Source organism: Paramacrobiotus metropolitanus, unplaced genomic scaffold (assembly GCF_019649055.1).
Source record: "Paramacrobiotus metropolitanus isolate TYO unplaced genomic scaffold, Prichtersi_v1.0 Parri_scaffold0000007, whole genome shotgun sequence".
Lineage (NCBI taxonomy): Eukaryota > Metazoa > Tardigrada > Eutardigrada > Parachela > Macrobiotidae > Paramacrobiotus > Paramacrobiotus metropolitanus.
The window spans coordinates 648,812-672,587 of record NW_026570227.1 but is presented as its reverse complement, the minus strand read 5'-3'; the positions used below and the strand labels follow the sequence as shown (position 1 = coordinate 672,587).

The window sequence follows — 23,776 nt, the reverse complement described above, 5'->3', positions numbered from 1 at the left end:
CAAAAAGGCATACAAGGAAGACAACTAGAGCAGCCGAGAAGACGCAGCACAGGTGAGCATACCGCAAGCCGGTGCTCTCATATACGGTCGATCCGGGTCATCTGGGCTGATGAAAGAGATAGCACTGAAAGGAGGTCCTCCTTTCATCACAAGTAAATCTGGCGCACCTGTCTTACTCTGTTTCTTTTGTTTTCTCACTTCATGGAATTGGTCAAACATCCTTTAAACAAAAGGCACCATTGGGCAGAAAAAGTTAATGACCAATCGTGCTCTTCTGGTGGCTTACACCATGAAAGTAGACCTCGTTGCTCACAACTGCCAGTCGACGAAGTGTTAACAATGTTGCCCGTCGTGCTCAGATTCGCTGTTTCGTGACATCTCCTAATAGGTACAGATGTGAGCGTAACGCTTTTGTGTGGTAACCCGTTGGTAAGCAACTTTTAAGAAGTATGCGCAGTGCGTGTTAATACAATAACTGCGATTAACACTCGCCCTCGTCCATGTGCCCGATAGGCACATTTAATCATTCGGAAATTCATGGAACGTCACACTGACAATAGACGTTTCCTACTTACCCAAAATTTCTGAGATAATTTGGTTGCTTTTTACTTATTCAAAAAGTTAGTATGAAATGAAAAGTTTAAAACTACGATTTCCAAGCGCTTCCGGTTGGTGAACAAATGGCAATTCGGCAGTGTGGCAGCGAATTTTGGCTCAGGTGCGAATTTTTCTGCGAAGTAAGAATCACTTCTTTTCAGATTCAGTTTTCCGATTCAACAGCAACCCTTTCTACATGCGTGTTTAATGAAAACGAAAAACAACGTTTAGAAAACTTTTTGCTTGAATATGAGAACCACCTGATTGAATACACCCGATTTAGATGAACCCATTTGCCTGTGCGTGCCCGATTACGGTTTGCCACCTTCAATGTGAAACATCGGTTTCGAAAGCGGCGGCTTGTTCAGGCGGGTGCACTTACTGGTTTATATTACAATATTTGAATTTTATGGCTTAATGTTCCCAGTTCTGCAAACAAAGATTAAAATCGAAATTTTTGTCCTTTACGAATCACAAAAATTACTACTGTGCATAAAAATAATGAGCGCAAGACGCTCGTTGTGAACTCGTGATGATGTCTGCCAATACTGTATAATGTGATACTCTGGAAGAGTCCAGGACAGTGATCTAGACTGACAAGATCCTGCGTTGTGTGAAATGCTATCAATACGGGATAAATGCACAACGCACGGCATCCGCTAGCATGGACACACTTTATTGAGTGAAAAACCAAATCTCTACTCAACTCTCTGAACACTGGCAAATCTGCCAAGCGAAGAGCTAAATCAACGCTCTTCGCAGCGCACATAGGCGCGCCCACACAAGGCACATACAACCAATCAGAGGAGACACAACACTGACACGTCATCCGCTTAACGCCACAGGCGTGAGGGTGGACGTGAGTACAGCCATGGCTCACATGCCTCTGGGAGGGATGCCGAGCTCCGTTCGAGGCTGCATCCATCTCCGTGTCGAATCCGATCGTTTGGCGGACGGCCTGTGTGTGCTCATAAAAATGCTAATAAAAACATCATCTCTTTTAGTCCATTTATCACATCTAGTCTATACATAGACAATTTCCATTCCACGATGTGAAAATAAAGAGATCTGTATCAAAAATACTATAACATCAACAGTTATGAACAGATCAACAGAAGTATTAATCAAATCCGTAGACTAGGATCCTCCACTCATCTGGTCACAGGTATCCTGTCCACCGTTAGGAACTTTTTGGTCCAATTCCGCTCCATTGAGCAACGCCGCTCCGCTTGAGCACCTTGCTTTTATAGTGCGACTTTCATCACATCAGATCCGCTTGAGGATCAGGTGCGTATCATCGTACGACTTATGAATACTGCTTCATCTTTGGAATATTTGCGTATCTATTGTACGACTTCGGTCAGATGAGATCCGTATTGGTCATGGAGGGACGTCATGTAGACAAGCGAAGTTCGCTTCCTCCCTGGTGAGATCATCTTTTAGATGATTTCGGATGTGCGACATCGTAATAATTCATCTTCATCCTGGTCATGGAGGTACTTCAGTCGTTTTGATATCGACTTTCAAGCTCATTTCAGCTTGCCTCCCTGGTAAAGTTCATCTGTCGCACATCTCAACCTTGTTACAGAGAGCCGGCAAGTTATACCGTAGCAACTCCGTTTAAAGATCCGGCTAATTACCGTAGATTTCTCACACTTTAAGATGAGCTGAGTTGATGAACTGCAACAGAGCCGACTTTAAGCCGTAGCAACTCCTTTTCAATCATTTACGTTATTCCATCATCTCGTTCGACTCATCTCCGTCGCCACCATCTCGCGGCTGACGTTTTCGAGTTGAGGCTGGCTGATTTCGGTCAGAAGTTCGGTCTGCCGGTTCCGCTGGTGCGACTTCTGCATCCTGCTCTGCTTGTGCAATCCGGACGGCGACATGGCGTGGTCCACGTCCTTTTACTTGGCGACTTCGCTTGATCGCCTCAAGTAGATGACGGGCGTCATCTTCCTCAAGCTGCAAGTCCCGGTTACGAGGATCATCGGCCAACCGTTGTCTGACATCCTCGTAATGATCGCGGATCTGCTGATTCCTGGCAGCTCGTTTGCCGGGTGCGTTAGGGGCTTGAGGAGGTGCCGTATTTTGGGATCGATGTCCTCTGAGATGCTCCTTGATGTATTTATGGACATGATCTTTTGGTTCCACATAATGGGTGTCCATCGTATAACGGATTCGGTCGAGCATCTCCTGATAATGAGAGTCGAAAATCGTCCGAAGATTATCATATTCCAGTCTGCCCGTAACACTCTTCAGATCATCATCCGCTTTCTTGGCTATTGCCTGATGTTTAGCGGCTGATCCCATTTTGGCAGCTTTATCCCGGAATACGAGCGGGACTTTATTCTTCGGCATGTCCGAGCTCAATTGGCTGATCGATGAGTAATGTGCCAATCGTGCAGCAAAGATCTTCTGACCCCACGTTCTTGCGTCATGGCTGGTAGGATCAACTACCAGGCCGATCGCTGCTCTCGCTGCCAGCACTTTGAATGCCGGATTCACATGTCGTAACACAAATTGCGCCACGTATTCTCGTCGCTCTTTTATCTCTTGGTATTCGGATTTGGGTCCATCCCGTGGTATCGACGGTATCCAACGGAACTCCCAGTAGATTCAAGTCCAACAGACTTGGCAGACCACACTGTCTGATCGATGTATAATACGCATTCGCCTCTTCGGTGGTGATCTCCAATCGCCCAAGTCTGCTCTCTCGAATTTCTTCCGCATAGTTCGAGTCAATAAGGAACTGTCGCAGGTGCTGCAACTGAGTCAAGATGATTCCTGACTGTTCCGATTCGATGTCCAGTCCCAAGTAACGACATATTTCAGCTCTTTGATCTTCCAGGTCGTCCATATTGAACGTCTTACGGATGAACTGTGGACGTCTCTGCGGGTTATTAAACCGGGACGGTTTATTCATTTCGCGACGACTTTCTGGTTCATGTCGCGGTTCCGGTTCTCGTCGATTATCTTGTTGTCGCCTTTCTTCGATTATGTGACGGACGTCTTGCTCACGTCGCGGCGGTGCCTTACTCGCCGATGTCGACGGCTGAAGATCACTGTCGAGAAGCACCTGTCTTTTATGGACAACGTTATCTTGTGGTATCGATGTGTCCATCGGTTCGTCTCCCGGTAATGTCACAATTAACGGATCCACCCCGTGAACTGTTGACTGCATTCGAGTGTACTTCGGTGGACTGTTTTCCCGCTCTCCACTGGAAGATCGTTTAGTCGGCAACTCGAATGTATTGAAGAATGCCACATCTTCCTGCCACATCTTGTCATGTGGGTCGGGACTTCGATTTCTACGCTCTCTTCTCTGATCTCGAGATCGTTCAGGCGTGAATCCCCTGACTTTTTGATGAACAAACGCACATCCCATCGGTTCCTGACGTCTTTCCTGTTCAGGTTCCGATCGTCGTGGTTCCGGTCGTCGCTCTATATTATCCAGAGCTGGTTTACGTCGAGTTCCGACTTCGACCACTTCATCTCCGTGACGCTCCCATCCTCTCGGGCCACGGTAATCTCGATCACGAGATCGTTCACGAGGTCTATCATCTCGTTCCTTATGATAGTCCCGAGTTCGTTCACGAGAGTATTCCCGTGATCTCTCATTTCGGGAGTCATAATTCCTCTCTCGTGAATATTCGCGTGATCTTTCGCTTCGTCTGGCAGGTGATTGAGGTCGTCTAAACCCGTCATCTCGTTTAAAGCTCTGAAACGCTTTCATCGCCTCAGACTCTCGTTGACGTGCCTTGCGAGCTTCTTCAGTCATCTTTTCGATTAGCATCTGCGTCTCCGGTTTCGGTGCTTCACCTCTTTCTAACCTGAGCTTCTCCCGCAGAAGAGCTTCAAATAAGTTTTTTCGAATGTCCAGGGGGTTCTTTATCAGCGCATCAATCTGTATTGTTAACGATTGAACCCTGGCACATGCCTCATCTTCGTTCAATTTAGAGACGGTTATTGGCTCCTTTCCTTTTTGTGCCAACTTTGCTCGATGCTCATGCGCGATTTGTTCCTCTGCACGTTTGCGGCTGGCTATAGCTTCAGCTTCCAACTCTTGACGCCGCTTGTCTCGCATCATCTGTTCCATGTCCGCATCGAACTTTCTTCGATATGCGTCACATGTATCATCTTGTGGAGGTTCCAAAGTCGCGTCCCAACCAATTTCGCTTTTCTGAATAGCTTGTCGGTAACGATCTTCGATTAACATCTTCTCTTTCGGTGGAACATGCTGCCAATTATCGGCGTAGATGACGTTTCGGAACACGTCTTTATTGCCCCGTGCGGCTTCCGTATATGCCACAAGACTTCGTTCAGCTGGTGGTAGCAGCATTAAGCAATTCCAACATGGAAATTTCCCATTAACAGCCTTGTTATTTCGGATACAGTCCGGACACTTAGGATTAAAGCCCGTAAACCGATCAATTTCCGAATCGATAAGACGTTGCGCTGGTGTCATCGCAGGTGTCACCTGACTCGTTGAGGGTGCCGGTACTGCCTGATGTCTTGCCGGCGAAGGTGCTGCTTGGCTACTCACGGCCAGAGGTGCTGGTTGAGCTGTCGATCTTGCTTGAGTCGATCTGGCTTGGATCTGTTTCGTCATCTAACTTTCCGGTTGGCTTGACTTTTTTGAGCCATTTTTCCACTTTAATCTGTAATCAGAACATGTCAATTTACATCTCATCATCTCATCGCTATCCCATGAAGTCCTTCTTATCATTTTACGCCTATTTTTAGGCTATTCCTGCACTGAGCTGAGACCTTCCTAGCTCATAACGCACTTCTTATGCCTGCCAAGTCTTAAGCTCATTCGCCTAATCTGTTGACTTTTCACATCTCGTTTCACATCTGTTTAGCACTTTCGCTAAATTTTCCGGTTTTAACTTCAATCACTGCCATATCGCCTTCTTTTAATCTGAACTGATGATGTTTTGCTGTGACATACGGTGGACCTTCCTGACCGCATATCACACATCTCTCAATCGCTATTCTTTTTGCGATGTGTCAGCTGGAGCAGCTGACACAGTCTCAGTTGACTTCAGTTCAATTTCATCAGTTTTCGATTCGTTCGGGTTAGTTGCCGTTGACTTCGGATCAGGTTCAGCTGCTTTCGTCTCAGTTGGTGGCAGCTCCTGCGGAGTAGAATCAACTTTTTCCGAAGTTATTTCTTGAACAGCTTCTCCAATTTGTGGTGTATCATCTGACAAATCTTCCGGTTTTGGGTGAATTCTGTCATCTTTTATCTCCAGTATATTTTCATCGACCAGGCTCTCAACTGCCTTCTTGATCCACTCTCGATCTTTTTCGATGCTAAATTCGCCTACTTCGTAGTTGACGGCGAAAAAGTTCGACAGGTCATCCCATGTCACTCCGTGAGTTCCGCCGAGTCTTGGTATCGCCGCGTCGGTCATAGCGATCTTCCAAAACTTCAGATCCATCTTTAGTCGGGGAGTGCGTGTTGGAGGTGGTAGATAATATACCCATTTATTCGTCTCCGTATAACTAAAGCCTAATTTCCCTTCTTTATAGGCTCGTTTAGTCATCCGGTCAAAACTGTTTCCCGATAATTTCAGAGCTTTATTGGTGCACATAGCCGATTTGAGCTCCCTGTGGCCCATTGTCTGGTTTTGTTGACTTCCCAGGAAACGTTTAAGTTCGCACCAGATTTGATTGGCGTTGTCCAACGGTATTCCGAGCATATATTCTCGGTCTTCGGATTTCGCTCCGGTGTCTGAACTTTCCGCTGAGTCAATAGGGACAGTTCCGGATGCTTTCTCGTCGATGGTGAGTTTCGCCATCGAGCTTGTTGATGACTTTGTCGATTTCGGTTCGTTGCTCTGGGAGGGTGTCGAGTCCGCTTTGTCGTCTTTTGGCTTGCTACTTCAGCCCCACTGGTCTTAGGTAGCGCAAGTCCCGACGTCTTTCGTCTTTCCCGCATGGCGGCAAGTTCAGCTTCAGCCTGTTGTACCAATTTATCGGTAGGGAGAACGACCTTCCGCTCATCCTCTACTCGAGTTGTCGTAGTTTTCTCTACCGGCTTTGCGGGAGCTGCTGCTAAATCATCATCTTCATCATCCGTTTCAGAGTCGGCATCCATGATACCTCTGTCCTCTAACGGCTTCTTTTTGGACCTGTCTGCTGCAAGTTTCGCTTCCGCTGCTCTCAATTGATCTCCCTTTCGATGGAGAACATTTAGTATAGGTGTAGCCGGGTCATCTCGCTTTTTAACATCAAGCAGCGTCGAATCGTCACTTTCGGAGTAATGGTTCTGATTCTCGATTTCCACCGGTATTAGTCCAAACGAGGTGTATCTAATTGGAGATCCCATATGGGCGTTGGTGGTAATGACTTTTCCTTCTTTAATCATCTTTGTTAGCGTTGTAGCATTTCCCGCTTCAAGTTCTGCAAAATTACCGTTTCCACCATGCCATAAGCCGTTAATATACTGCGTAATACGGTGTCGAGTCGAGCCGATGGGGCTGCGCATTCCGGCTATAGCTAACTCGATCTGTCTCCTTTTATCAGCATGTTGATCGAACAGCTGTTTATCGATTCCTCCCGTTCTGACCAACTTCGCTCCCAGTTTCCATTCGAGATGTTTTTTCGTCAATTTCCCGACATTCATGGCATATTCCACCAGCGTATAAAACTTTCGAGCTGTGAAGGAGTGACCTCGTGCCTCCATCTTTTCCTTCGCTTCCCTGCGGAATTTTAATGTGATCGATGTATCCCTGGTACGCATCCTATTCACTATTTTCTTAGTGATTTCGATCATATCATCTTCCGTTAGATCTTCGCCGTCTGGTTAATCAAACTCGGGAAATGGCTCAGAGTTTTCTGGTTCCGAATATTCGAGTTCACTGTCGCCTAGAATTCTGGCGTATCCTGCCATGCCAGGGGCGTCAATTCTCCGGACCGCTGGAGGTTTTGATTTCTTTTCACCACTCTTCTTCCCTCCTTTCTTTTGTTTTTCTAAGGCCAGCTGTTTCTGTTTTTCCAATGTCGACTCCAAGCTCGGCGCCACCTTCGGTTCAGCCGTTTTGCCTCGTGTAGTTCGTCCTACCGAGACTGATTTTGACATGATTGTCGATGTGCTTGGGCGGCTACTTGCTTCAGATAATGCCGTCGACTCGCGAGATGATTCGCGTTTCTTCTTATCAGTTTCAGCTTTCTCCTTGCGCTCTTTCTGAGTCGATGCTGACATGATTTGTCCGAGCGGGAATACTTTCTTCAATGCAATTGGTTTCGACTTAAACGCGGTTGATGTCGCTGATTCAATGACAATTTTCTTCGGTGTTGTGACCGTTGATGGGCTATCATCTGTAACGACCACATCTTCATAATCAATTTCGACATCAACATCCGGTGAGGACTCCTCCTTTTTGTGTCCCCTTTTCTTCTGTTGAGTTTCCCCCTTTTCTTTCTTGGTTTTAATTCTTCCTTCGAACTTGTACCCGATTTCTGCCCAGGTTTTTCAGCTTTCTTGGGCTTTGTATCCGTTTTGGACGATCTTGTCTTCGGCTTTTCATCTTCCGAATCTTCGTCAGATGATCCGTCATCTTCTTCAGAGTCGTCTGAATTTCGAGATGGGAAACAATGAGGACAATTCACATCTTTACACGGCTTATGTACCGCTCCTTTGACGATCTCGAAAACTCTAGCCAGCGATCGTTTAGGGTTATCCTCATCAACCTGTTCCTCTTCCGACTCCGGTTCTCTTCTTCGTCTTCCGGATCATCATCTCCTGCTTCGGGAGCTCCGTCATCTTCCATTTCCTCATCAGCTTCTCCGGCAGGACCTTCCTGTGCCGCGAGCTAAGCCTGGGCTTGAGCTTGCTGCTGTTTGGCAAGCTGTTCATTTGCAGCTTTTTTATATGTTCCGGAGGTGTAATATCCCAGTACAGCGGTGTTTTTCGGTGATCATAACAGGCAGTTCGGAGCGTTCCATCATCGTGGTTAAATGTCAATCGAATGAAAGCCTGATCCGCCTCCGCGCGCTGTTGCACCAGACTAAGCACCGCTGCCGTCAATGCTACCGCGTTATTCTTCACCTCGGGTGGTAACATTTTGTATAGTACTTTGAGGGCTTTTCTTGATTCCTTGTCAGCATGTTCTCTGTCTTCCTTCGATATGCACATCGGTGCGAAGGGGATCGGATCTCCCGATAAGGGATCGACAATTTCCACTATCGCTATTCCTGGTACATCAGCTGCGTATTCGTATCCGATCGTAAGCAGTCTGCAGACTGGCTCAGTATACAGGTACACTGTGTCGTAATCGGGTTGTCGTTTTCTCTTCCCGCCTGTATCTTCTTCTTCTAGTTTTAACGTTTTTCTTTCGACCGCCAATATCTGCCCTTCGGCTGTGTAGGTATATAACATGTGGTCCTCGTTCGTGCCCACCCGTATATGAATCCAGGCGTCCTCTTCTTTCGCCTTTTTCGCTATCAGCTCTTTCATCATTCGGATGAGAATTCGGGGATTTCTGCGATCCACCTCATTCGGGATAGCTGCTAAGGCCGCTTCTGCCTGCTCCCGTGATGCCGTATTGATCATTTTCTTCAACTCTTTATTTCCCTTATCTGCGCAAGATGGGATCTCCTGGTTCGTATTTTTATCCACTAGTCGAGCGGACAGCGCCGGACACCTTCTTCTCTTGTCCATCTGTTCCAGGGAAGTTTACGCAATAAGCTTTGACTGGTGGGATCTCAGCTGCGGGTGTCGGTTGATTGGGTGCCACTGGTAGTGGTGGAATCGGTTGAGTTGGAGCTGGTACCGATGGTTGATGAACCTTCTTGGCCACCGGTACAACTGGTACGGGCATTTCGTGCGCCTGCGGTGGTTCCTTACTCACCGTAGGCTTTTTTGCCTTCTGACCAGTTGCGTCTCCTGATTTCGGACTTTTCGTCACCGCTCTCGCACGTTTTGATGTGCCATAGCTGGACGACTCTGCTGTCGAGCTTGTCCGTGATCTCGTGCGCTGTTTCAAAGCTTCATCCAACTTCTTCTTTTCTGCCAATATTTCTTCATCTGTCATCTCTTCTACAGTTTTCGTCAACGGTGTCCCCGTTTTTTCTTTTGATGAAGTCGGTGCAGCATCTACCGATCGGGACCTTTCTTCTGGATATTTTCTGATAAAACGGAGGATCTTTTCCACCATATCCGGCCAGTTTCGATGCACCAAGGCTGGATGACACCTTTTCATCGTTACAATTTGGATTCCGATTTCTTTTCTCTTCTGAATAAGAACTGCTGTCTTCTCTTTCAATGCCTCGTGTGTGGGATGAGACATCCCTGCCACCGACATCAATTTGCCGTAGAACGCATGTTGGTCATCGACGCGTTCATGAATCCGGTAAAAATCGTGGCATATTCGGTTGAAGTCATGTATGACTCTCCTGTGTTCCTCCGTAATCGTCTCATGTTCATCCACGATCACGTTCAGGCGGTCATCATCTTCTCTTATATTAACCGTCAATCGTGGAGAGTATTCGGATACTGAGGGTTCGCCTGGAGGGGTTTTCGGTAATCCTTCTAACTGTGGTCCCAACGAGGGCAACACTCCTCTCAATCGGGGTGATTCAAATCGGTTTCCTCGTCCATATGATCTGCCTCCTCTTTTATGTGGGGATATGCCTCCGCGATCAAATCGTCGATGTGGACGTGGTAGCACGGATGTGCCAAATGGTCCTGGCGTCGTTACGGTCCAGTCCGGAAATAACGGTGGTAAATTTAAGCCTCCTTGGGACATAGATGGGGCAGGCGACGTTCCGCCATGTCCCCCGTATACTGATCTGGGCGAAGTTCCACCGATACCTGGTGTTCGGACTGGGGACATGCCGCTGAATCCTCCGTGTCCGCCAGGTACTACCGGTATCCCACCAAATCCGGGTAATCGTACGGGTGCCGTTTGGATTCCAACAGGGAAATTCGATACCACCTGCTGTGGTGGTGGCATCAATAATGCCGGTGATTCCATTGCAACTTGTGCTGAGCCATACGCTGGGAATTGTTGTCCCGAGAAAGGAACATTTTGTCCTGGGAACTGGGGTGGTCCGACATTTGTGCCGTAGTGATCCGACACCCAGTTCTGCGTATTCTGGTAACTCGTTGGATCCTGTGGGTGCGGATAAAAGACTGTGCCTCCCGCATAAACTGGCTGGTTCGATACGCCTGGATCATTCTGAACCGTTCCTGCGGATGAATTCGATTCTTCTCCAAAGTCAGGGTCATAACCCTGATCACCTTCCATTCTTATCGGTGCTTTTAACGGGTTTCCGATGCTCTCAGAATCAGAATTATCTGAGTTCTGTCGTTCCAATCGTTCCATCAACTCTTAATACCTGTTAGAACAATGAAAACGATATCTGTTAGCCGGTTTTCGCCGAATGACTTTTACGCCTTCCCAACTCCCGTTCATAATATCATAAACGCCCATAAGCCTTATTTTTGGGTTAATATCCCTGCGTCCTTTAGTTATCCGATCAAAGAGTTCTTTTTCGGCGGCGTCTTCCTCTTCTTCTTTGCTTGTGAGGATTTCCGTGGGAGTGGGTCGTGACTTCTTCTTTTTCACCTTTCATTGCTCGATGGCAGCGGCAATGTCACGCCCCAATTGTGCGGCTGTTGCCTTAGATGTCTCAAGCTGCTGCGCCCGCTGATCGGTAGCGTCGCGCGGAGCACAATCTTTTTCTACAGCCACCTTCGGCTGATTTTCTTTGGTAGCAGTGCGTGGTTTGAAAAGCTTTTTCAAAGTATGCTCTGCTACTTCAGGGCGCGGTTTGGGAGAGGACTGATTCAAGGCTTCTGGAAGATCACGATCTGCTAGTCCAGTTGCGATCTCTGTTAGGTTTCCAGCTTCTTCGCTTAACTTAATGGTCATTGCCGTTTCAAAGTCCTTATCGTCTTTTCGAGGTCTGCCTCTTCTCTTTTTCGGCCCAACCTCGTCCGTATCTTTTGACACTTCGGTGTCAGAGCGTGGTTTGAAAGGAGCGCGCTCTGCTGCATCATCTTCCGTTTCAGGTAGCAGAGGTGGTTCGGAAAATGATTTGTCGTGTACATCCCAATCGTTTTGCATACCACGCTCTGGTTCCGAATCTCTTTGGGGATCTCGTTCTGATAACTTTTTTGTCAATAGCGGGTGCCAGGGCTTTAATCGGTCTATGGACACCACTTTCAAGTCCGCCTCTTTTGTCGGGTTCTGTTCGATTACTTCTGCTTTGTTTGCTCGTGGGAAGCTGAGGATTTTCCACACTTTATCGTATTTCGCTTTAAAGTCTGATTGATTTTCCTTCCTTCCCTGTTTCGTATCTTTGGGAAGTCGTATGAGTACGAAGTCGCCTACTTTGAAGTTCGGTTCCGACTTCTTCTTATTGTAGATCTCCGCATTCTTCTCATAGGCATCTTTTATGTTACATTTTGCACTTCTTCAGCGAAAGTCAGATTCTTTTCATGGTCTCGACCCATTCGTCTGGAGTACCATAATCATCCGGTAAGTTCGTTCTGGTCACCACATCTTCTGGCATGGTCATCTCTCTTCCATGCAGCATATAATATGCTGAGTAACCGGTTGTGGCGTGTACAGCTCTGTTCATCCCTGAGACCACATATGGCAGGTACTTGTTAAATTTCCGTTCATTTCCTGCCTTCATGTACTGTGCTAGACCATCTCCGATGATCTGCATCTGCCGTTCTACTTGATCCTGGCCTTCAGGGTGATACGCCGTTCCAAACGTGTGTTTTATCTTGAACATGTTGGTGACTTTCGATAAAACTTCCGCTGTGAAGTGCCTTCCACGATCCGTGTGGAGGATGTGCGGTGCTCCATGTACCAATATCACGTGTTTTACGAAGACTTTGGCGAACTCCTTCGCTGTCGCCGTCTTCATTGGTACCGCAATCACATATTGTCAGCTGGTCGATGAAGACCGCTATGTACTTATATCCCCGCTTCTTTGTTGGCAATAATGGTCCTTTCAGATCGGCATATACTCGGAAGAAAGGATGTCCCACTTTGATCTCCTGTAACTTGCCAGGTGGACACTTCCGTGGTGTCTTGTGGAACTGACATCCTTGACATGCCAATATATAATTTTTCACGTCCGTACTCATTCTGTTCCAATAATATCGCAGTCTGATAGCTGCCAACGTCTTTTCAAATCCAAGGTGACCTGCTGCTTTTTCATCATGCAGCGCATGGATGATCGCTCTTCTCATCGACAGTGGTACGACGTATGTCCTTTCCAATCTGCCTTTATTATCCTTTACCCGGTATAAGATTCCGTTCCACAGCTGATAATGAACTCAAAATTTTGATCTCGTTTCCGCATCCGGTAGGTGCTCCAGTTCGTCGATAATCATCGCAAGGTGAGGATCTTTAAGCTGCTTGTTTCGCAGTTGTAGATTCGAATCATCTACTTCTTCCTCATCTCCTTGCAAGTTGACGATACGCACTGTTGCAGTGCTGAGCTCGTTCCAATCGGAGATGATTTTGCATCTTGGCAGCGGTTTATGTCGATTTGTCGGTTTATTAGGGAACTTCAGCAACTTTATAGGGCACTCGTGTAATGCCTGCGCAACTTTATCTGGTTCCCTGAGATCATCTCGATCTTTACTTCGCTCGCTAGGCTCAGCTCTCTGAGCTGCCGAGTCAGGTCCAGCCCTCGCCGAGTCAGGTCCAATTCCTGCCGAGTCGGGTCCAGATCCACTTTTAAGACGGTTAACGTTGATCGATGTCTCAGCCGACTCTTTCGCCGTAACTGAGTTGATCTTTATTCGCTTTTCTCTCTCTTCGGCCATCTGAACGAACAGCTGCCAGACTTCGATAGCTGGTTCCTTTATGTTGTACTCTTTTTTGATATCCTCGAAGTTCGGAATTTCGTCAAACTCCTCATCGTGGCATGTTGGACCTTCAATAGGTGCTCTCGATAGAGCATCCGCGTTATCGCAGTACTTTCCCGGTTTGTACTCGATCTTGAACTGGTGGCCTTGTAATGCCATTGCCCATCTCGTTAATCGCGGATTCATGCCAACTTTATTCGTTTCCGATCTCAGCAGATTCGTCAGTGCCTGATGATCAGTACGTACGGTGAACTCGGAGTAATCGATATACGGTTTGAATTTTCTGACGGCGAATACGACCGCCAGACACTCCCATTCAGTAACACCGTAGTTCCTTTCAGCTCCGTGTAGGACGCGGCTCGCATAGGCAATTGGATGACCTTCTTGGGATAATACTGCTCCAATTCCTTCTTTGCTCGCGTCGCATTCGATGACTGTCGGTTTAGCTGGATCAAATTTTGCCAGCACTGGACCTTCACAAAGCAACTTTTTTAAGTTCTCAAACTCCTTCGTGTGAACTTCTGTCCAGTCTTTTCTGACGTGTTTATCATTGCGCAACAGCTCATATAAATGGCAGGTGTGTTGTGCGTAGCCGGCTATGAACTTCCGATAGTAGTTCGCCAGTCCCAAAAATGATCTCAGCTGTCGTTCAGTCTGAGGTCGTCCGATACTGCGGTGATTTTTTCGGGATCCATTCGAACTCCGTTCTCACTGAGTATGTGACCCAGGAATCCCATCTCCCGCATTCCAATTTCACATTTCGTTGGTTTAATGGTGAAACCTGCTTCCACCAAACTCTGAAGTACGTTTCTCATATTTTGCATGAAAATCTCCCAAGTCTTTCCAGCGAAAATGACATCATCGATGTATCCAAAGACGCAGCCCTTTCGCTTCGCCTTGGATAAAACTCTGTCCATGCAGAGTTGAAACGTTGCGGGTCCATTACAGACTCCGAACGGCATCCTTTTGAACCGATACATGCCATCTTGAGTCACGAATGTCGTTTTATTAATCGACTCCGGATCCATGGGAATCTGCCAGAATCCACTTTGCAGGTCCATTTTCCCATAGTACTTGTTGCCTGCACATGCATCCAGCAACTCATCCGGGTTCGGTAAGGGGTAGTTATTTTTCTTCGTTAACTTGTTCAGCATGATGTAGTTGACGCAGAATCTGGTTCCCATTGTTCCGTCACCATTCTTTTTTGCTGCCAGCACGACTGGAAAGCTCCAGTCGGCATCTGATGGCTCGATGACGTCCTGCGCCAGCATCTCTTCGATGTGCTTTGTTATGAACTCTCGACCTGTCCAGCTGGTTCTGGCGGGATTGCACTTTACCGGTTTCGCATCTCCCGTATCAATCACGTGGGTGATCCCTTTGACATCTCCGTACGGTTTCTTTGATGTCGGCAACACCTTCCAGAACTCCCAGAATGCATTATACACATCATTCTTCTGTTCCTGTGTCAGATCAGGTCCGAGTTTCAGGTTCCCGATAATCTTTGTCAGCTCAGCCTTCGTTACGTCATCAACTGTTGGATTAGAGAGCACGTTCCTTACTGTGCCACTATTGACCTGGACGTTCTCCATATGATCGTATGGCTCCACGTATCCAAGGAACTGTCCTTTTTTAACAACTTGCCGTTTAATGCTATGATTAGCGATGACCAGATCAAAGTGCTTACCTTTATGATCTGTCACTCCTGCTAGCGGTTGGACATCGGTTTCCACTTGGAAGACTGGTGTGAACATCAGCTTCTCGTTAGCTGGTACAAATCGTGCCATCTTGACTTTGACTCGTGTGCAAACAGATGGTTTCAGGAAGATCCTTTGATCACTGTAGACTCTAATGGTCTCTCGGTTTAATCTCATCCGTTGCACCTTCGTTCTTCGCACTTTGATCTTCTGCTCCTTTTCTTCATCGACCTCATCATCTTCATCAAGGTCGAGCAGGTTCTCTTGTTCTGAGAGGTCGTTTACTCCCGAGTCTTCTGAGGTCGTTGAATTATCACTTGAGCTCGTCCAATCTGAATCTGAGTTGCTGCCATCATCATCCTTTGCGGCTCTCTGTTCAAGTGGTCGCTCATCAGCTCCTTTTTCAGATGAGACGTCATCTTCATCACCTCGTGAATCGCTAAGTTTTTTCATCTTCGCATTTTTGGGCAGAGGTTTGCCCGTTTCCATCGTTTTTCTTCCACATTTCGCTGCGATTCTCGGATGGGTACGTGTTACTCGTACTTTCGCCGATGACCTTCGTTCATCTAAGGCGGACCTCTCATCGTTGGGAGCTGTTCCTTCCAGCTCATCGAGCTCCTCGAGGCTCATTAATCGACTTTTCTCGATCGGTGGACCTTCCTCACCGTTATCGAGTATCTCCTCGTCCCCTTTTGCCTTTGTTACTGGGTTTTGATGCCCCTCAGAGATCTTTTGGAGATCCTCGTTGAACTTTTCCCACATCTTTCCTCTTTCCGTTAACATTTGTGCGATTTCAAATGCTGTTGGCGATCTATGTTCTTCATTTTCGATCACCTTCACATCAGCATCTTCCTCATATCCGATGGGTCTTTTAGCCCCAATGAAGACGCATATTCGCCTTCAAGTTATCGGTGAGCAGCTCGTTATTCGGGGTCATCTCGTAGATGCACCATTTATCATCTCCTCGTTGAGAGAAATCAGCTTCATCTGGTGCTGATGCGAAAGTCACCTTCTTCTGTGGAAGACCAGTTGCTCCGATTTCTCTTCGTTTCCGATATACTTTCAGCTCAAGTATGTCGTTATCTGGTGGGGGTGGGAACTCTGCTTCCAACTTTTTCCAGTACTTGTCGAAGGATCCCTCATCTCCCTTCACCAGTGCGTCATGGAACTTTTCAAATAGCTCGTACACCGGTTCACCAAGTCCAGTGGGGAATATGACCGTCTTTCCTTTATCTTTGTACAAGCGGTTGGTGCGGAAGTCCCAGAACAGCTCACATCTCACGTCTTCCCACAATTTTCCTTCATCAAATATCTCATGTATCTCTCTGTAAAACTTTGCTTGATATCGTTTAGCCTCTGGGGAGTCCAACTGCTGCTGGTCGGAACAATCTTCCCAGTGACGTATCCATTTCCCTCTTGTTTCGATGAAGTTTCGGACACATGATAGCCATTCTTTGTATCGTTGCCAATGGTATCGCTCGATGTGCTGATTCCACATCGGATTTGTCCGGTTTATACTTTTCACTTCCTTTTGGACATGCCCTTTCATGTCTTCGATTGCCGCATTGCACTTTGGCCATTCAGAGGGATCATCTTGATGAGCTTCTAGTAAGCATTCCTTACATTCCTGTTGAGGTTGCACTATGCACGGGTCCTCATTATACCCGTGATGACAACTGCTGATACGTTCTTCCAGAGTCATGAAGTTGAGGCAAGCAAACGGATTGGTGCTGTCGTTATCTGCGTTGAGCCAGCCTCCATATCTCGGTTTCACATTGAGCTCATCAGATGAGATTTCGATGATCTCCGGTTCCTTTTTGTCCTGATGAATTTTCAGCTGTTCGATCGCTTTATCTCGGATCTCACTTGTGAGTATTTGCTCAGCTTCTGTCATCTTTTTCGGAACTTCTCGTACTTTTTCGAACTTTATATCGTTCCAAACTTTGATAGCTTTTATTCCCAGTGCCTCTGGTACTGGGATAAGCTTCGCCCATTCCATGCCGGGTACGAGAGCTCGTTTCGCTTCGATAGCTGCTTCCTTTTGGGTAGCTACGATCTGGTCCAATGTTGCGGGAGTTTCATCTTGTGTTCCCAGTGCCTCTGGTACTGGGATAGCTCCTTGACCAGCTCCTTTTCGATCATCTTTCGTCGTTTCCCGTGCCTCTGGTACTGGGATAACGACGTTTGCCCGTTCTGTCGGTTTAACTGATGATCTCCCCAACCTGGTAGAGATCTCCCGCTGGATAGCTGTCATCCGTTCAACTATCGACAGCTGGGCAGATGAACCTCCCCTTTTTATGTTCATCTCTTTTGATCCCAGTGCCTCTGGTACTGGGATAGCCCTTTGCTCCGCTTCAGCTTTTACTGCTCCTTTTGCGAGTTCAGCGACTTTTCCAGCTTGAACTTTGGCAGTTGGCTTCGGTTCATCTTCGACTTCCTCCTCTCCGTGATTATCGATTAGGACGAACTTTGTCGCCAGGAAATCATGTCCCAGTAAGACTTGTACGTCATCCGTCTTTGGTCGCACATAGAAGGAGTGTTCTGTAGTTCGTTTTCTTAGTGTTACAGGTGCCACACAGTAGTGTGTGACGACGAAGCCCGATGTGCCGCTGATCCCATTTATCTTCACCAACTTATCTGGTGGCAGCGGTACCATGTGGAGACCATTTTTCTCACAGAACGGTTTACTGATCAACGATGTCTCTGCTCCAGTATTCAACATCGCCATCACTTTTATATCTCCGATTTTGACCTCATGTGTATACGCTTCGATCCTTTTCGGTAAGTTCCCATTTTGAACTTTCAGCTTCCGGACCGTACATTTGACTGGTATCAGTGATACTGGTCCCGGATCCATGTCTGCCGTCGGAGAGAGCACCTGCCCATTCGCATAAGTGCTTTTGTTCTTCAGTATTGAGCTCAAATGGTCGATACGATGTGGCAAGTCAGTTCGGATATCGTAAAATTCTCTTTTTTCATCTCTTTTAAGCCTTTTAACACCTCACATTCATTTTTCGATGCAGCTTTTATATCACTGGTTGTCCTTTTGACCTCGTTTAGTTGCCCCTTCGCAACTTCCTGGTGACTTTTTGTCACCTCAGTGATGGTTTGATATAACTTGGTGCCTTTCGCATCATCTTTCGATGTCTCACGCAGCTTCTCGATGACTTCTCTTGTGATCTGCTCAGCCAGTGTCAGCTCATCTTCTTCGCTATCTTTCAACTCTTCTGCTGATCTCTCATAAATGATCATCTTGTGCTCGTTGTCCTTCATCCAGTCAGTTATCTTCTTTGCCCATTCGTTATTCGTTCGAGTTGGGTAAATTTGCGAGGACATCCCATCTGTTCTGGCTGGTGACCTGTTGGCGTCATCCTGTAGAGCTTGTAAGAAGTCCCGTGGCTTCTCTTTCTTCTTTATGGTAAATCCGCCGTTTGGCAACTTTTGTAACGGAACTTTTTCTCCGTAATTCGGCGGCTTATCTACCGGTGGTGCATTACTCGGGTTGCAAAAGTCGGCGGGTGTCTTCTTATACACTGGAACTGGCTTCTTTGACCCTGGAGCTGGTTTCCCGGTAACCAACTCCTCGAGTTGTATCCTCGCAGCGTCCGTTTGTATTTGTTTGATGTGCCAGTAATCTTCTTGCGACATTTGCCCTTTCAGTTTCGCTTTTGGTGTAACCGGTATCCACATCCCATGATTCCCATTGGGTCGATATGCCACCTTTTGCCACATCTGCTTCTCTTGCAATGCGTTTGCGTCATCCAGTGAGTCATCGGAGACCTGCTGTGCTCGTTCGCTTTCCTTTAGCTGCACTTTTCGCAGCGTCAGTTCCTTTGCCTGACCTGTTGGGACGACCTTTTTGTCGTTGCTTTTAGCGACTGCACATGCTTCTTTATCTCTCACTGGTGCGGAAGGTGGTGACTTCTGTCGGTTCGGTATACCGTTCTCTTCAACATGTTGTCGGAATCTCGAGCGATGCTCATCCGTTTCTTTCTCTTCCTCCATTTTCTTTTTCAGGTTAGCTTTTCGGATGATCTCGTTACGTTGAGCTCGCCGTTCTTTCAGCTTCTCTTCGCTGCAGTAAGGTGATCTCGCCTTATTGTTCACCTTGTTGCTCGCAGTACTGTCCTGCGGCAGTGGTCCTTGCCCACCTGTGATGGCATCTTTTGAGCCATGTCATTTGCAGTCCGATTCTGCAGTGGTGGTCATTTGCCCACTTGTGATGGCATCTTTTGAGCCATCTCCTTCAGCTGATGTGACGGCGTCTTATTAGCCGTATCGCCTGCAGTCTGATTCTGCGGCTGTGGTACTTTGCCCACTGATAATGGCATCTTATGAGCCATGTCGGCTGCAGTCCGATTCTGCAGCTGTGGTCCTTTGCCCACTTGGGATGGCGTCTTTTTAGCCATCTCGTTCGCAGTCCGATTCTGCGTTCCTCCTTTATCCGGTGGTTTCGGTTCGGGAGGATCAGTAGGCTCACCGGCGCCTACTGATCTTGACCGTTTCCCTGATCCATATTCTGCTGCGGGGCTTGCTCGTTTTGCTGCCCCTGGCCAGCGCCGTTCGCGCCGCCGATGCCATTATTCTGGTCGCCGCCACCCCCGTTATTGTTGGCGCGCCAGTTCCGGTTGGCGTAGTTGCCGCGTCCGTTGCCGCGACCTCGCCCGCGGAAGCCTCCTCTGCCGCCGCCGTTATATCCGCCACCCTGGCCACCTCCTTGGTTACCGCCGTTCTGCTGCTTGAACTGGCGCCAAGCTGCAACCAGGTCGTAGCCGTTCGCTACTGCCTGTCGCCAACCGCCTTGATTGCGGAGTCGTTCCCACTCTTGGGTGGCGAACAAGTTCGGGTTCCGGTTCAACGGCATGTTGGCGAACATGCAATTCTGTGCATTGTGGTTACCGAATCCACAATTTTGGCACAGTTGCACGCCTTGGTTCACCTATCCATCAATTTGGCCGAATTTCCATTCAGTTCGGGAACCCTGCTGTGGCTGATAGTTGCCGCGGTTCTGCTGGTAGTTCCCTTGTTTCCGATTCTGATTAAAATTGCCATTTCCCTGGTCATTGTTCAAGTTGGCGTTTCCATTACCTTGACCATTATTCCAATTGTTTCCGTTTCCATATTGATTTCCGTTATTTGGCCTTCCTTGCTGAGGTGGCGCCTCTACGTTCAGGGGGTGCGGCATCACGTTAGCCGGCGCCACCGGTCTGGCCTGTGCCTGCGCTTGTATCGCAGCAACCATGGCATACGTGATAGGTTGTCCGGTTTGACTATCATTGAAAGTCACTTGATTCTGAACCGGGACTGGTGATCTCGGCCGATATTCCACTTGTTGAACTGGTGCAGCTGCGTATTGCCTCGGTGCCATCTCAACCTGGCCCGAGCGGATGGTGACGATATCCGGTTGATTTCGTTGACCTTCCACCACTTTGTATTTATCTTCACCAGCTGCCCACGATCTGAAAAAAGCCTTTATTTCCGCTGGCGTCTTGAACCCCTTCGTTTTCAAGGCGTTGTAGAGGTTGTTATCCACTCTGCATCCGTCTATGAGGAATGCAACCGCTTGCAATTCAGTGATCGCTTTCTTCGCTTTAAATTTCATGATGGCCTGATAGAATTGTTCCAGTGTTTCTTTTCCAGGTTTAAATTTCCTAGCCATGGCCTCACGAAAGCCCAGGACTTCCTCGTTGCGGTCACTGTACTCATCTTTGAACTTATTTAGCCATTCTGTGACCGTGTAGACTTCTTCTTCCGCCTCTTCGATGTCTCTTTCACTGTCGAACCAGATCTTGGCTGGTCCTCTCACGGCACTGGCTATGTCGATCATGATCTGTTCATCGGTCAGATCATATGTTCGTTGTGTTTCTTTTACGATGCGAATCCACCCATTCACCGCATCAGGATTACCATCAAAGATTGCCAGGTCAGTTTTTCGGCCCATGTTTTTGAGCGTCCTATTGAATTCCCTTTGGACACGGTCTTCGTTTCGGTCGTTTCGCTCATTCCGTTGGTTTCGTTCATTTGGGATCTCTCTGAAATATCTCCCGTCGTGTTCATGTCGAGGGGACCGGGCATCTCGATTTGCATCCTCTTTAATTGCTGTTTCGATAGGCTGTTGATACTGCGATGGGTCACCAGAGCTCATCTGTGGCTGGTGACTACCCGATGGGTTCCGTTTATCGGCGACTTCATCATCTTTTTCCGTTTTGAAATCACCTCTGCCGCCACCCGTTCGTAGCGGCATCTCGAAGTGAGCACTCCCGCCAGCTCCTGTTCCTTGTGTCTTACTGTAACTGGGCGGGGGTGTTACGTCGGTATCTTTCTTAGCACCGAACTGCAAAAGTTGCTCATCCTTGTGTTTATTTGTCACCTGGAGAGCGATATTCTCATCCTCGAGGCGTCTGTTCTTCAAGTTGAGCTCATCTCTCTCTTTCCTCAATCGATCATTGTCCTGTTTGATCTTCAGCATCTCATTCTGAAGTTTGATGGTTCGATTATCCATCTCTTTGTGTGTTTCATCTTTTAGTGTGATCATCCGTTCGGCGAGCTGATTTACCTGCTGCTCCAGCTCGGTGTATGCCTGCCCTGCCGATATTAGCTGGTTTCTCACCTCCGTGGCTTCATCTTCTCTCAACATTGCCGTAGTCGCCATTGCGGTTAGCTCCGTATTTAGCCTTATGTTCTCTTCGAGCTGCTCATGAACTTTTTGTTGATTTTCTTTTTCCGCTATTTCGAGCGCTGTGACCATTGTGTCCAGCCGGAGCGCTTGTTGTCGCCATTTCAGACCCTCTTCAGCTGCTTTTTTTCCATCTTCAGTGAGCTGATTATTCTCTTCGATGACCTTTTTGATCTCATTCTTGAGTCGTTCTCCTTCGGTAGCTCCGAGCTCCGTGAGCTCCTTCGCCACTTGGAGTGCATCATCAGCTCGTTTCTGATGTGCTTGTGATTCCTTTTGGAGGATGCCGATGTTCTCCTCTTTCAGCTTCAGATCATTTCTGAGCTTCAACATGTCGGTTGACATCATTGCCAATCTTTGTGTGGCCTCAGCTAACTTGTTTGCATATTCATTCCGCTTGATCTCAGCTTCGTTTGCCTTCTTGCGAAGCTCATCACATTGATCTTTCAGTTCGGCGAGACGTCTTGATTTCTCAGCTGTCTCTTCGGACATGCTCTCATTGAGCTCGTCTACCGCGATGAACTTTTCCACTTCTTTATCATCAGCCACCTTCTGGGCTTCTTCGGCGATCTCCTTCTGACGTTCATATCTGATTTTCCATTCGGTCGCCGCATTTTCCAGAATGCCCTGCTGTTGCTCCATCTCGTATACATGAGTTTCGAGTGAGCTTATCCTCCTCTGATATTCCTGCTTCTTCTGTAGGAGTTGACATTCTTTACCTTCCAGTGACGTTTGTAACTCCCTGATCTGCCTCCACAGATTTGAGGTGGGGCTGTTCGGAGATGGGGACCGGACATTGATGATCTTCCCTGTCTGAGTTCGTTCGATTCGGTGTTCAGGTATATCACTGAACGCTGTCACCCCTTCAGCTCGAACGGCATCTTTCATCGCGGTCCTAAATGACATGTTCATCGTCACATCGTCATCGGTGAGGTACGATTCTTCATTGCTGAACTTGTGACTTCGCATCATCTCTTCATACTGCATTGGGCTCTCAAACAGATCCTCTACTGTGACATCATCGTCAAGTGAGACATCACCGAGTTTTTGCTCATCAAGTTTTTCATCATTTGACTGTTCGACGAGGTCCGGTTTAGTCAGATTAGAATCTTTGACCTGCTCTGATATGACGGGGCTGATCCTGACATCCTTTTGTGATGTCACATCCATCTCCTTTGCTCGTTGTGAGCTCGTTCCTTCGTTGATGACCTGCTGGTTCACCTCGTTGCTTCCCGCTGCAGACGCGGGAGATCGTTTCCGGTCATCGCTGGAGCTCTCTTGACCTGACACTGCTTCGAGTGCCTTTTGGTAGGTCGCATCCGAACCTCGAGAGTCCTTCCTCTCAAAGGCTTTAGGTGCCCGGGTGCTCCTTTCATGTGCGACTGGTCGTGTGTATGAGTTCAAATCCTTTTTGTACGGATTAGGTGCGCCTTGCTGAGATCCGCGAGAGCCTCGGCTCCCCTGACTGCTATTAGATGTTGGTTCGATGATCTCTTTGTCCATTGTGATGATCGGATAACTGGACGCACCTGTCGGTTATGCTCACACACGCGTTATAATACGATCGTTATGATCCCTATAGATCACTTTTGAGCTCGTTAGATAAGCTCAAATTCGTTTTAAAAGATCACTTTTTCAATAAAGAGTTCGATAAGCTCACTTCGGAGATGCTGATGATCAGCTACGGATATCAACTGAGCTGCTAAAAGTTCGTTTCGAGTTCGTTTTAGATCAGCTGATCGATCTCAGCTCAGCTCATGTCATCTTTTACTCAGCTCGTTTCGATTAAAATTAGCTCGATTCAATTGAAATCAGCTCGTTTTCGATGAAAAAGATCATTTAAAAAATCGGATTAGATCATCTCAGCTCATCTGAGTAGGTCATTATCAGCTCAGCTCAAGGTCAGAGATCGATCTCAGGTTCGACTGGTCAACTTTTTACTCAACTTATTTCGGTTAGAAACAG

The 23,776-nt window shown here is 47.5% G+C and overlaps 2 protein-coding genes across 2 annotated transcripts; both read right to left on the bottom strand.

Moving 5' to 3' along the window:
• Positions 1 to 19,621: 19,621 nt before the first annotated feature.
• On the bottom strand, positions 19,622 to 19,999 carry LOC129582398 (aspartate and glycine-rich protein-like). Its single transcript, XM_055473909.1, has one exon. It carries the CDS (start codon positions 19,997 to 19,999, stop codon positions 19,622 to 19,624), a length of 378 nt encoding a protein of 125 aa, XP_055329884.1.
• Positions 20,000 to 20,074: 75 nt separating this feature from the next.
• LOC129582397 (uncharacterized) lies at positions 20,075 to 23,314 on the bottom strand. The gene has a single exon (XM_055473907.1). The coding sequence runs from the start codon at positions 23,312 to 23,314 to the stop codon at positions 20,075 to 20,077; it is 3,240 nt and encodes a 1,079-aa protein (XP_055329882.1).
• Between the last annotated feature and the right edge of the window lie 462 nt (positions 23,315 to 23,776).

Bases quoted from the DNA above. Each gene is read 5' to 3' on its own strand.
- LOC129582397 (XM_055473907.1), bottom strand. From the start codon at position 23,314: ATGGACAAAGAGATCATCGAACCAACATCTAATAGCAGTCAGGGGAGC.
- LOC129582398 (XM_055473909.1), bottom strand. From the start codon at position 19,999: ATGCCGTTGAACCGGAACCCGAACTTGTTCGCCACCCAAGAGTGGGAA.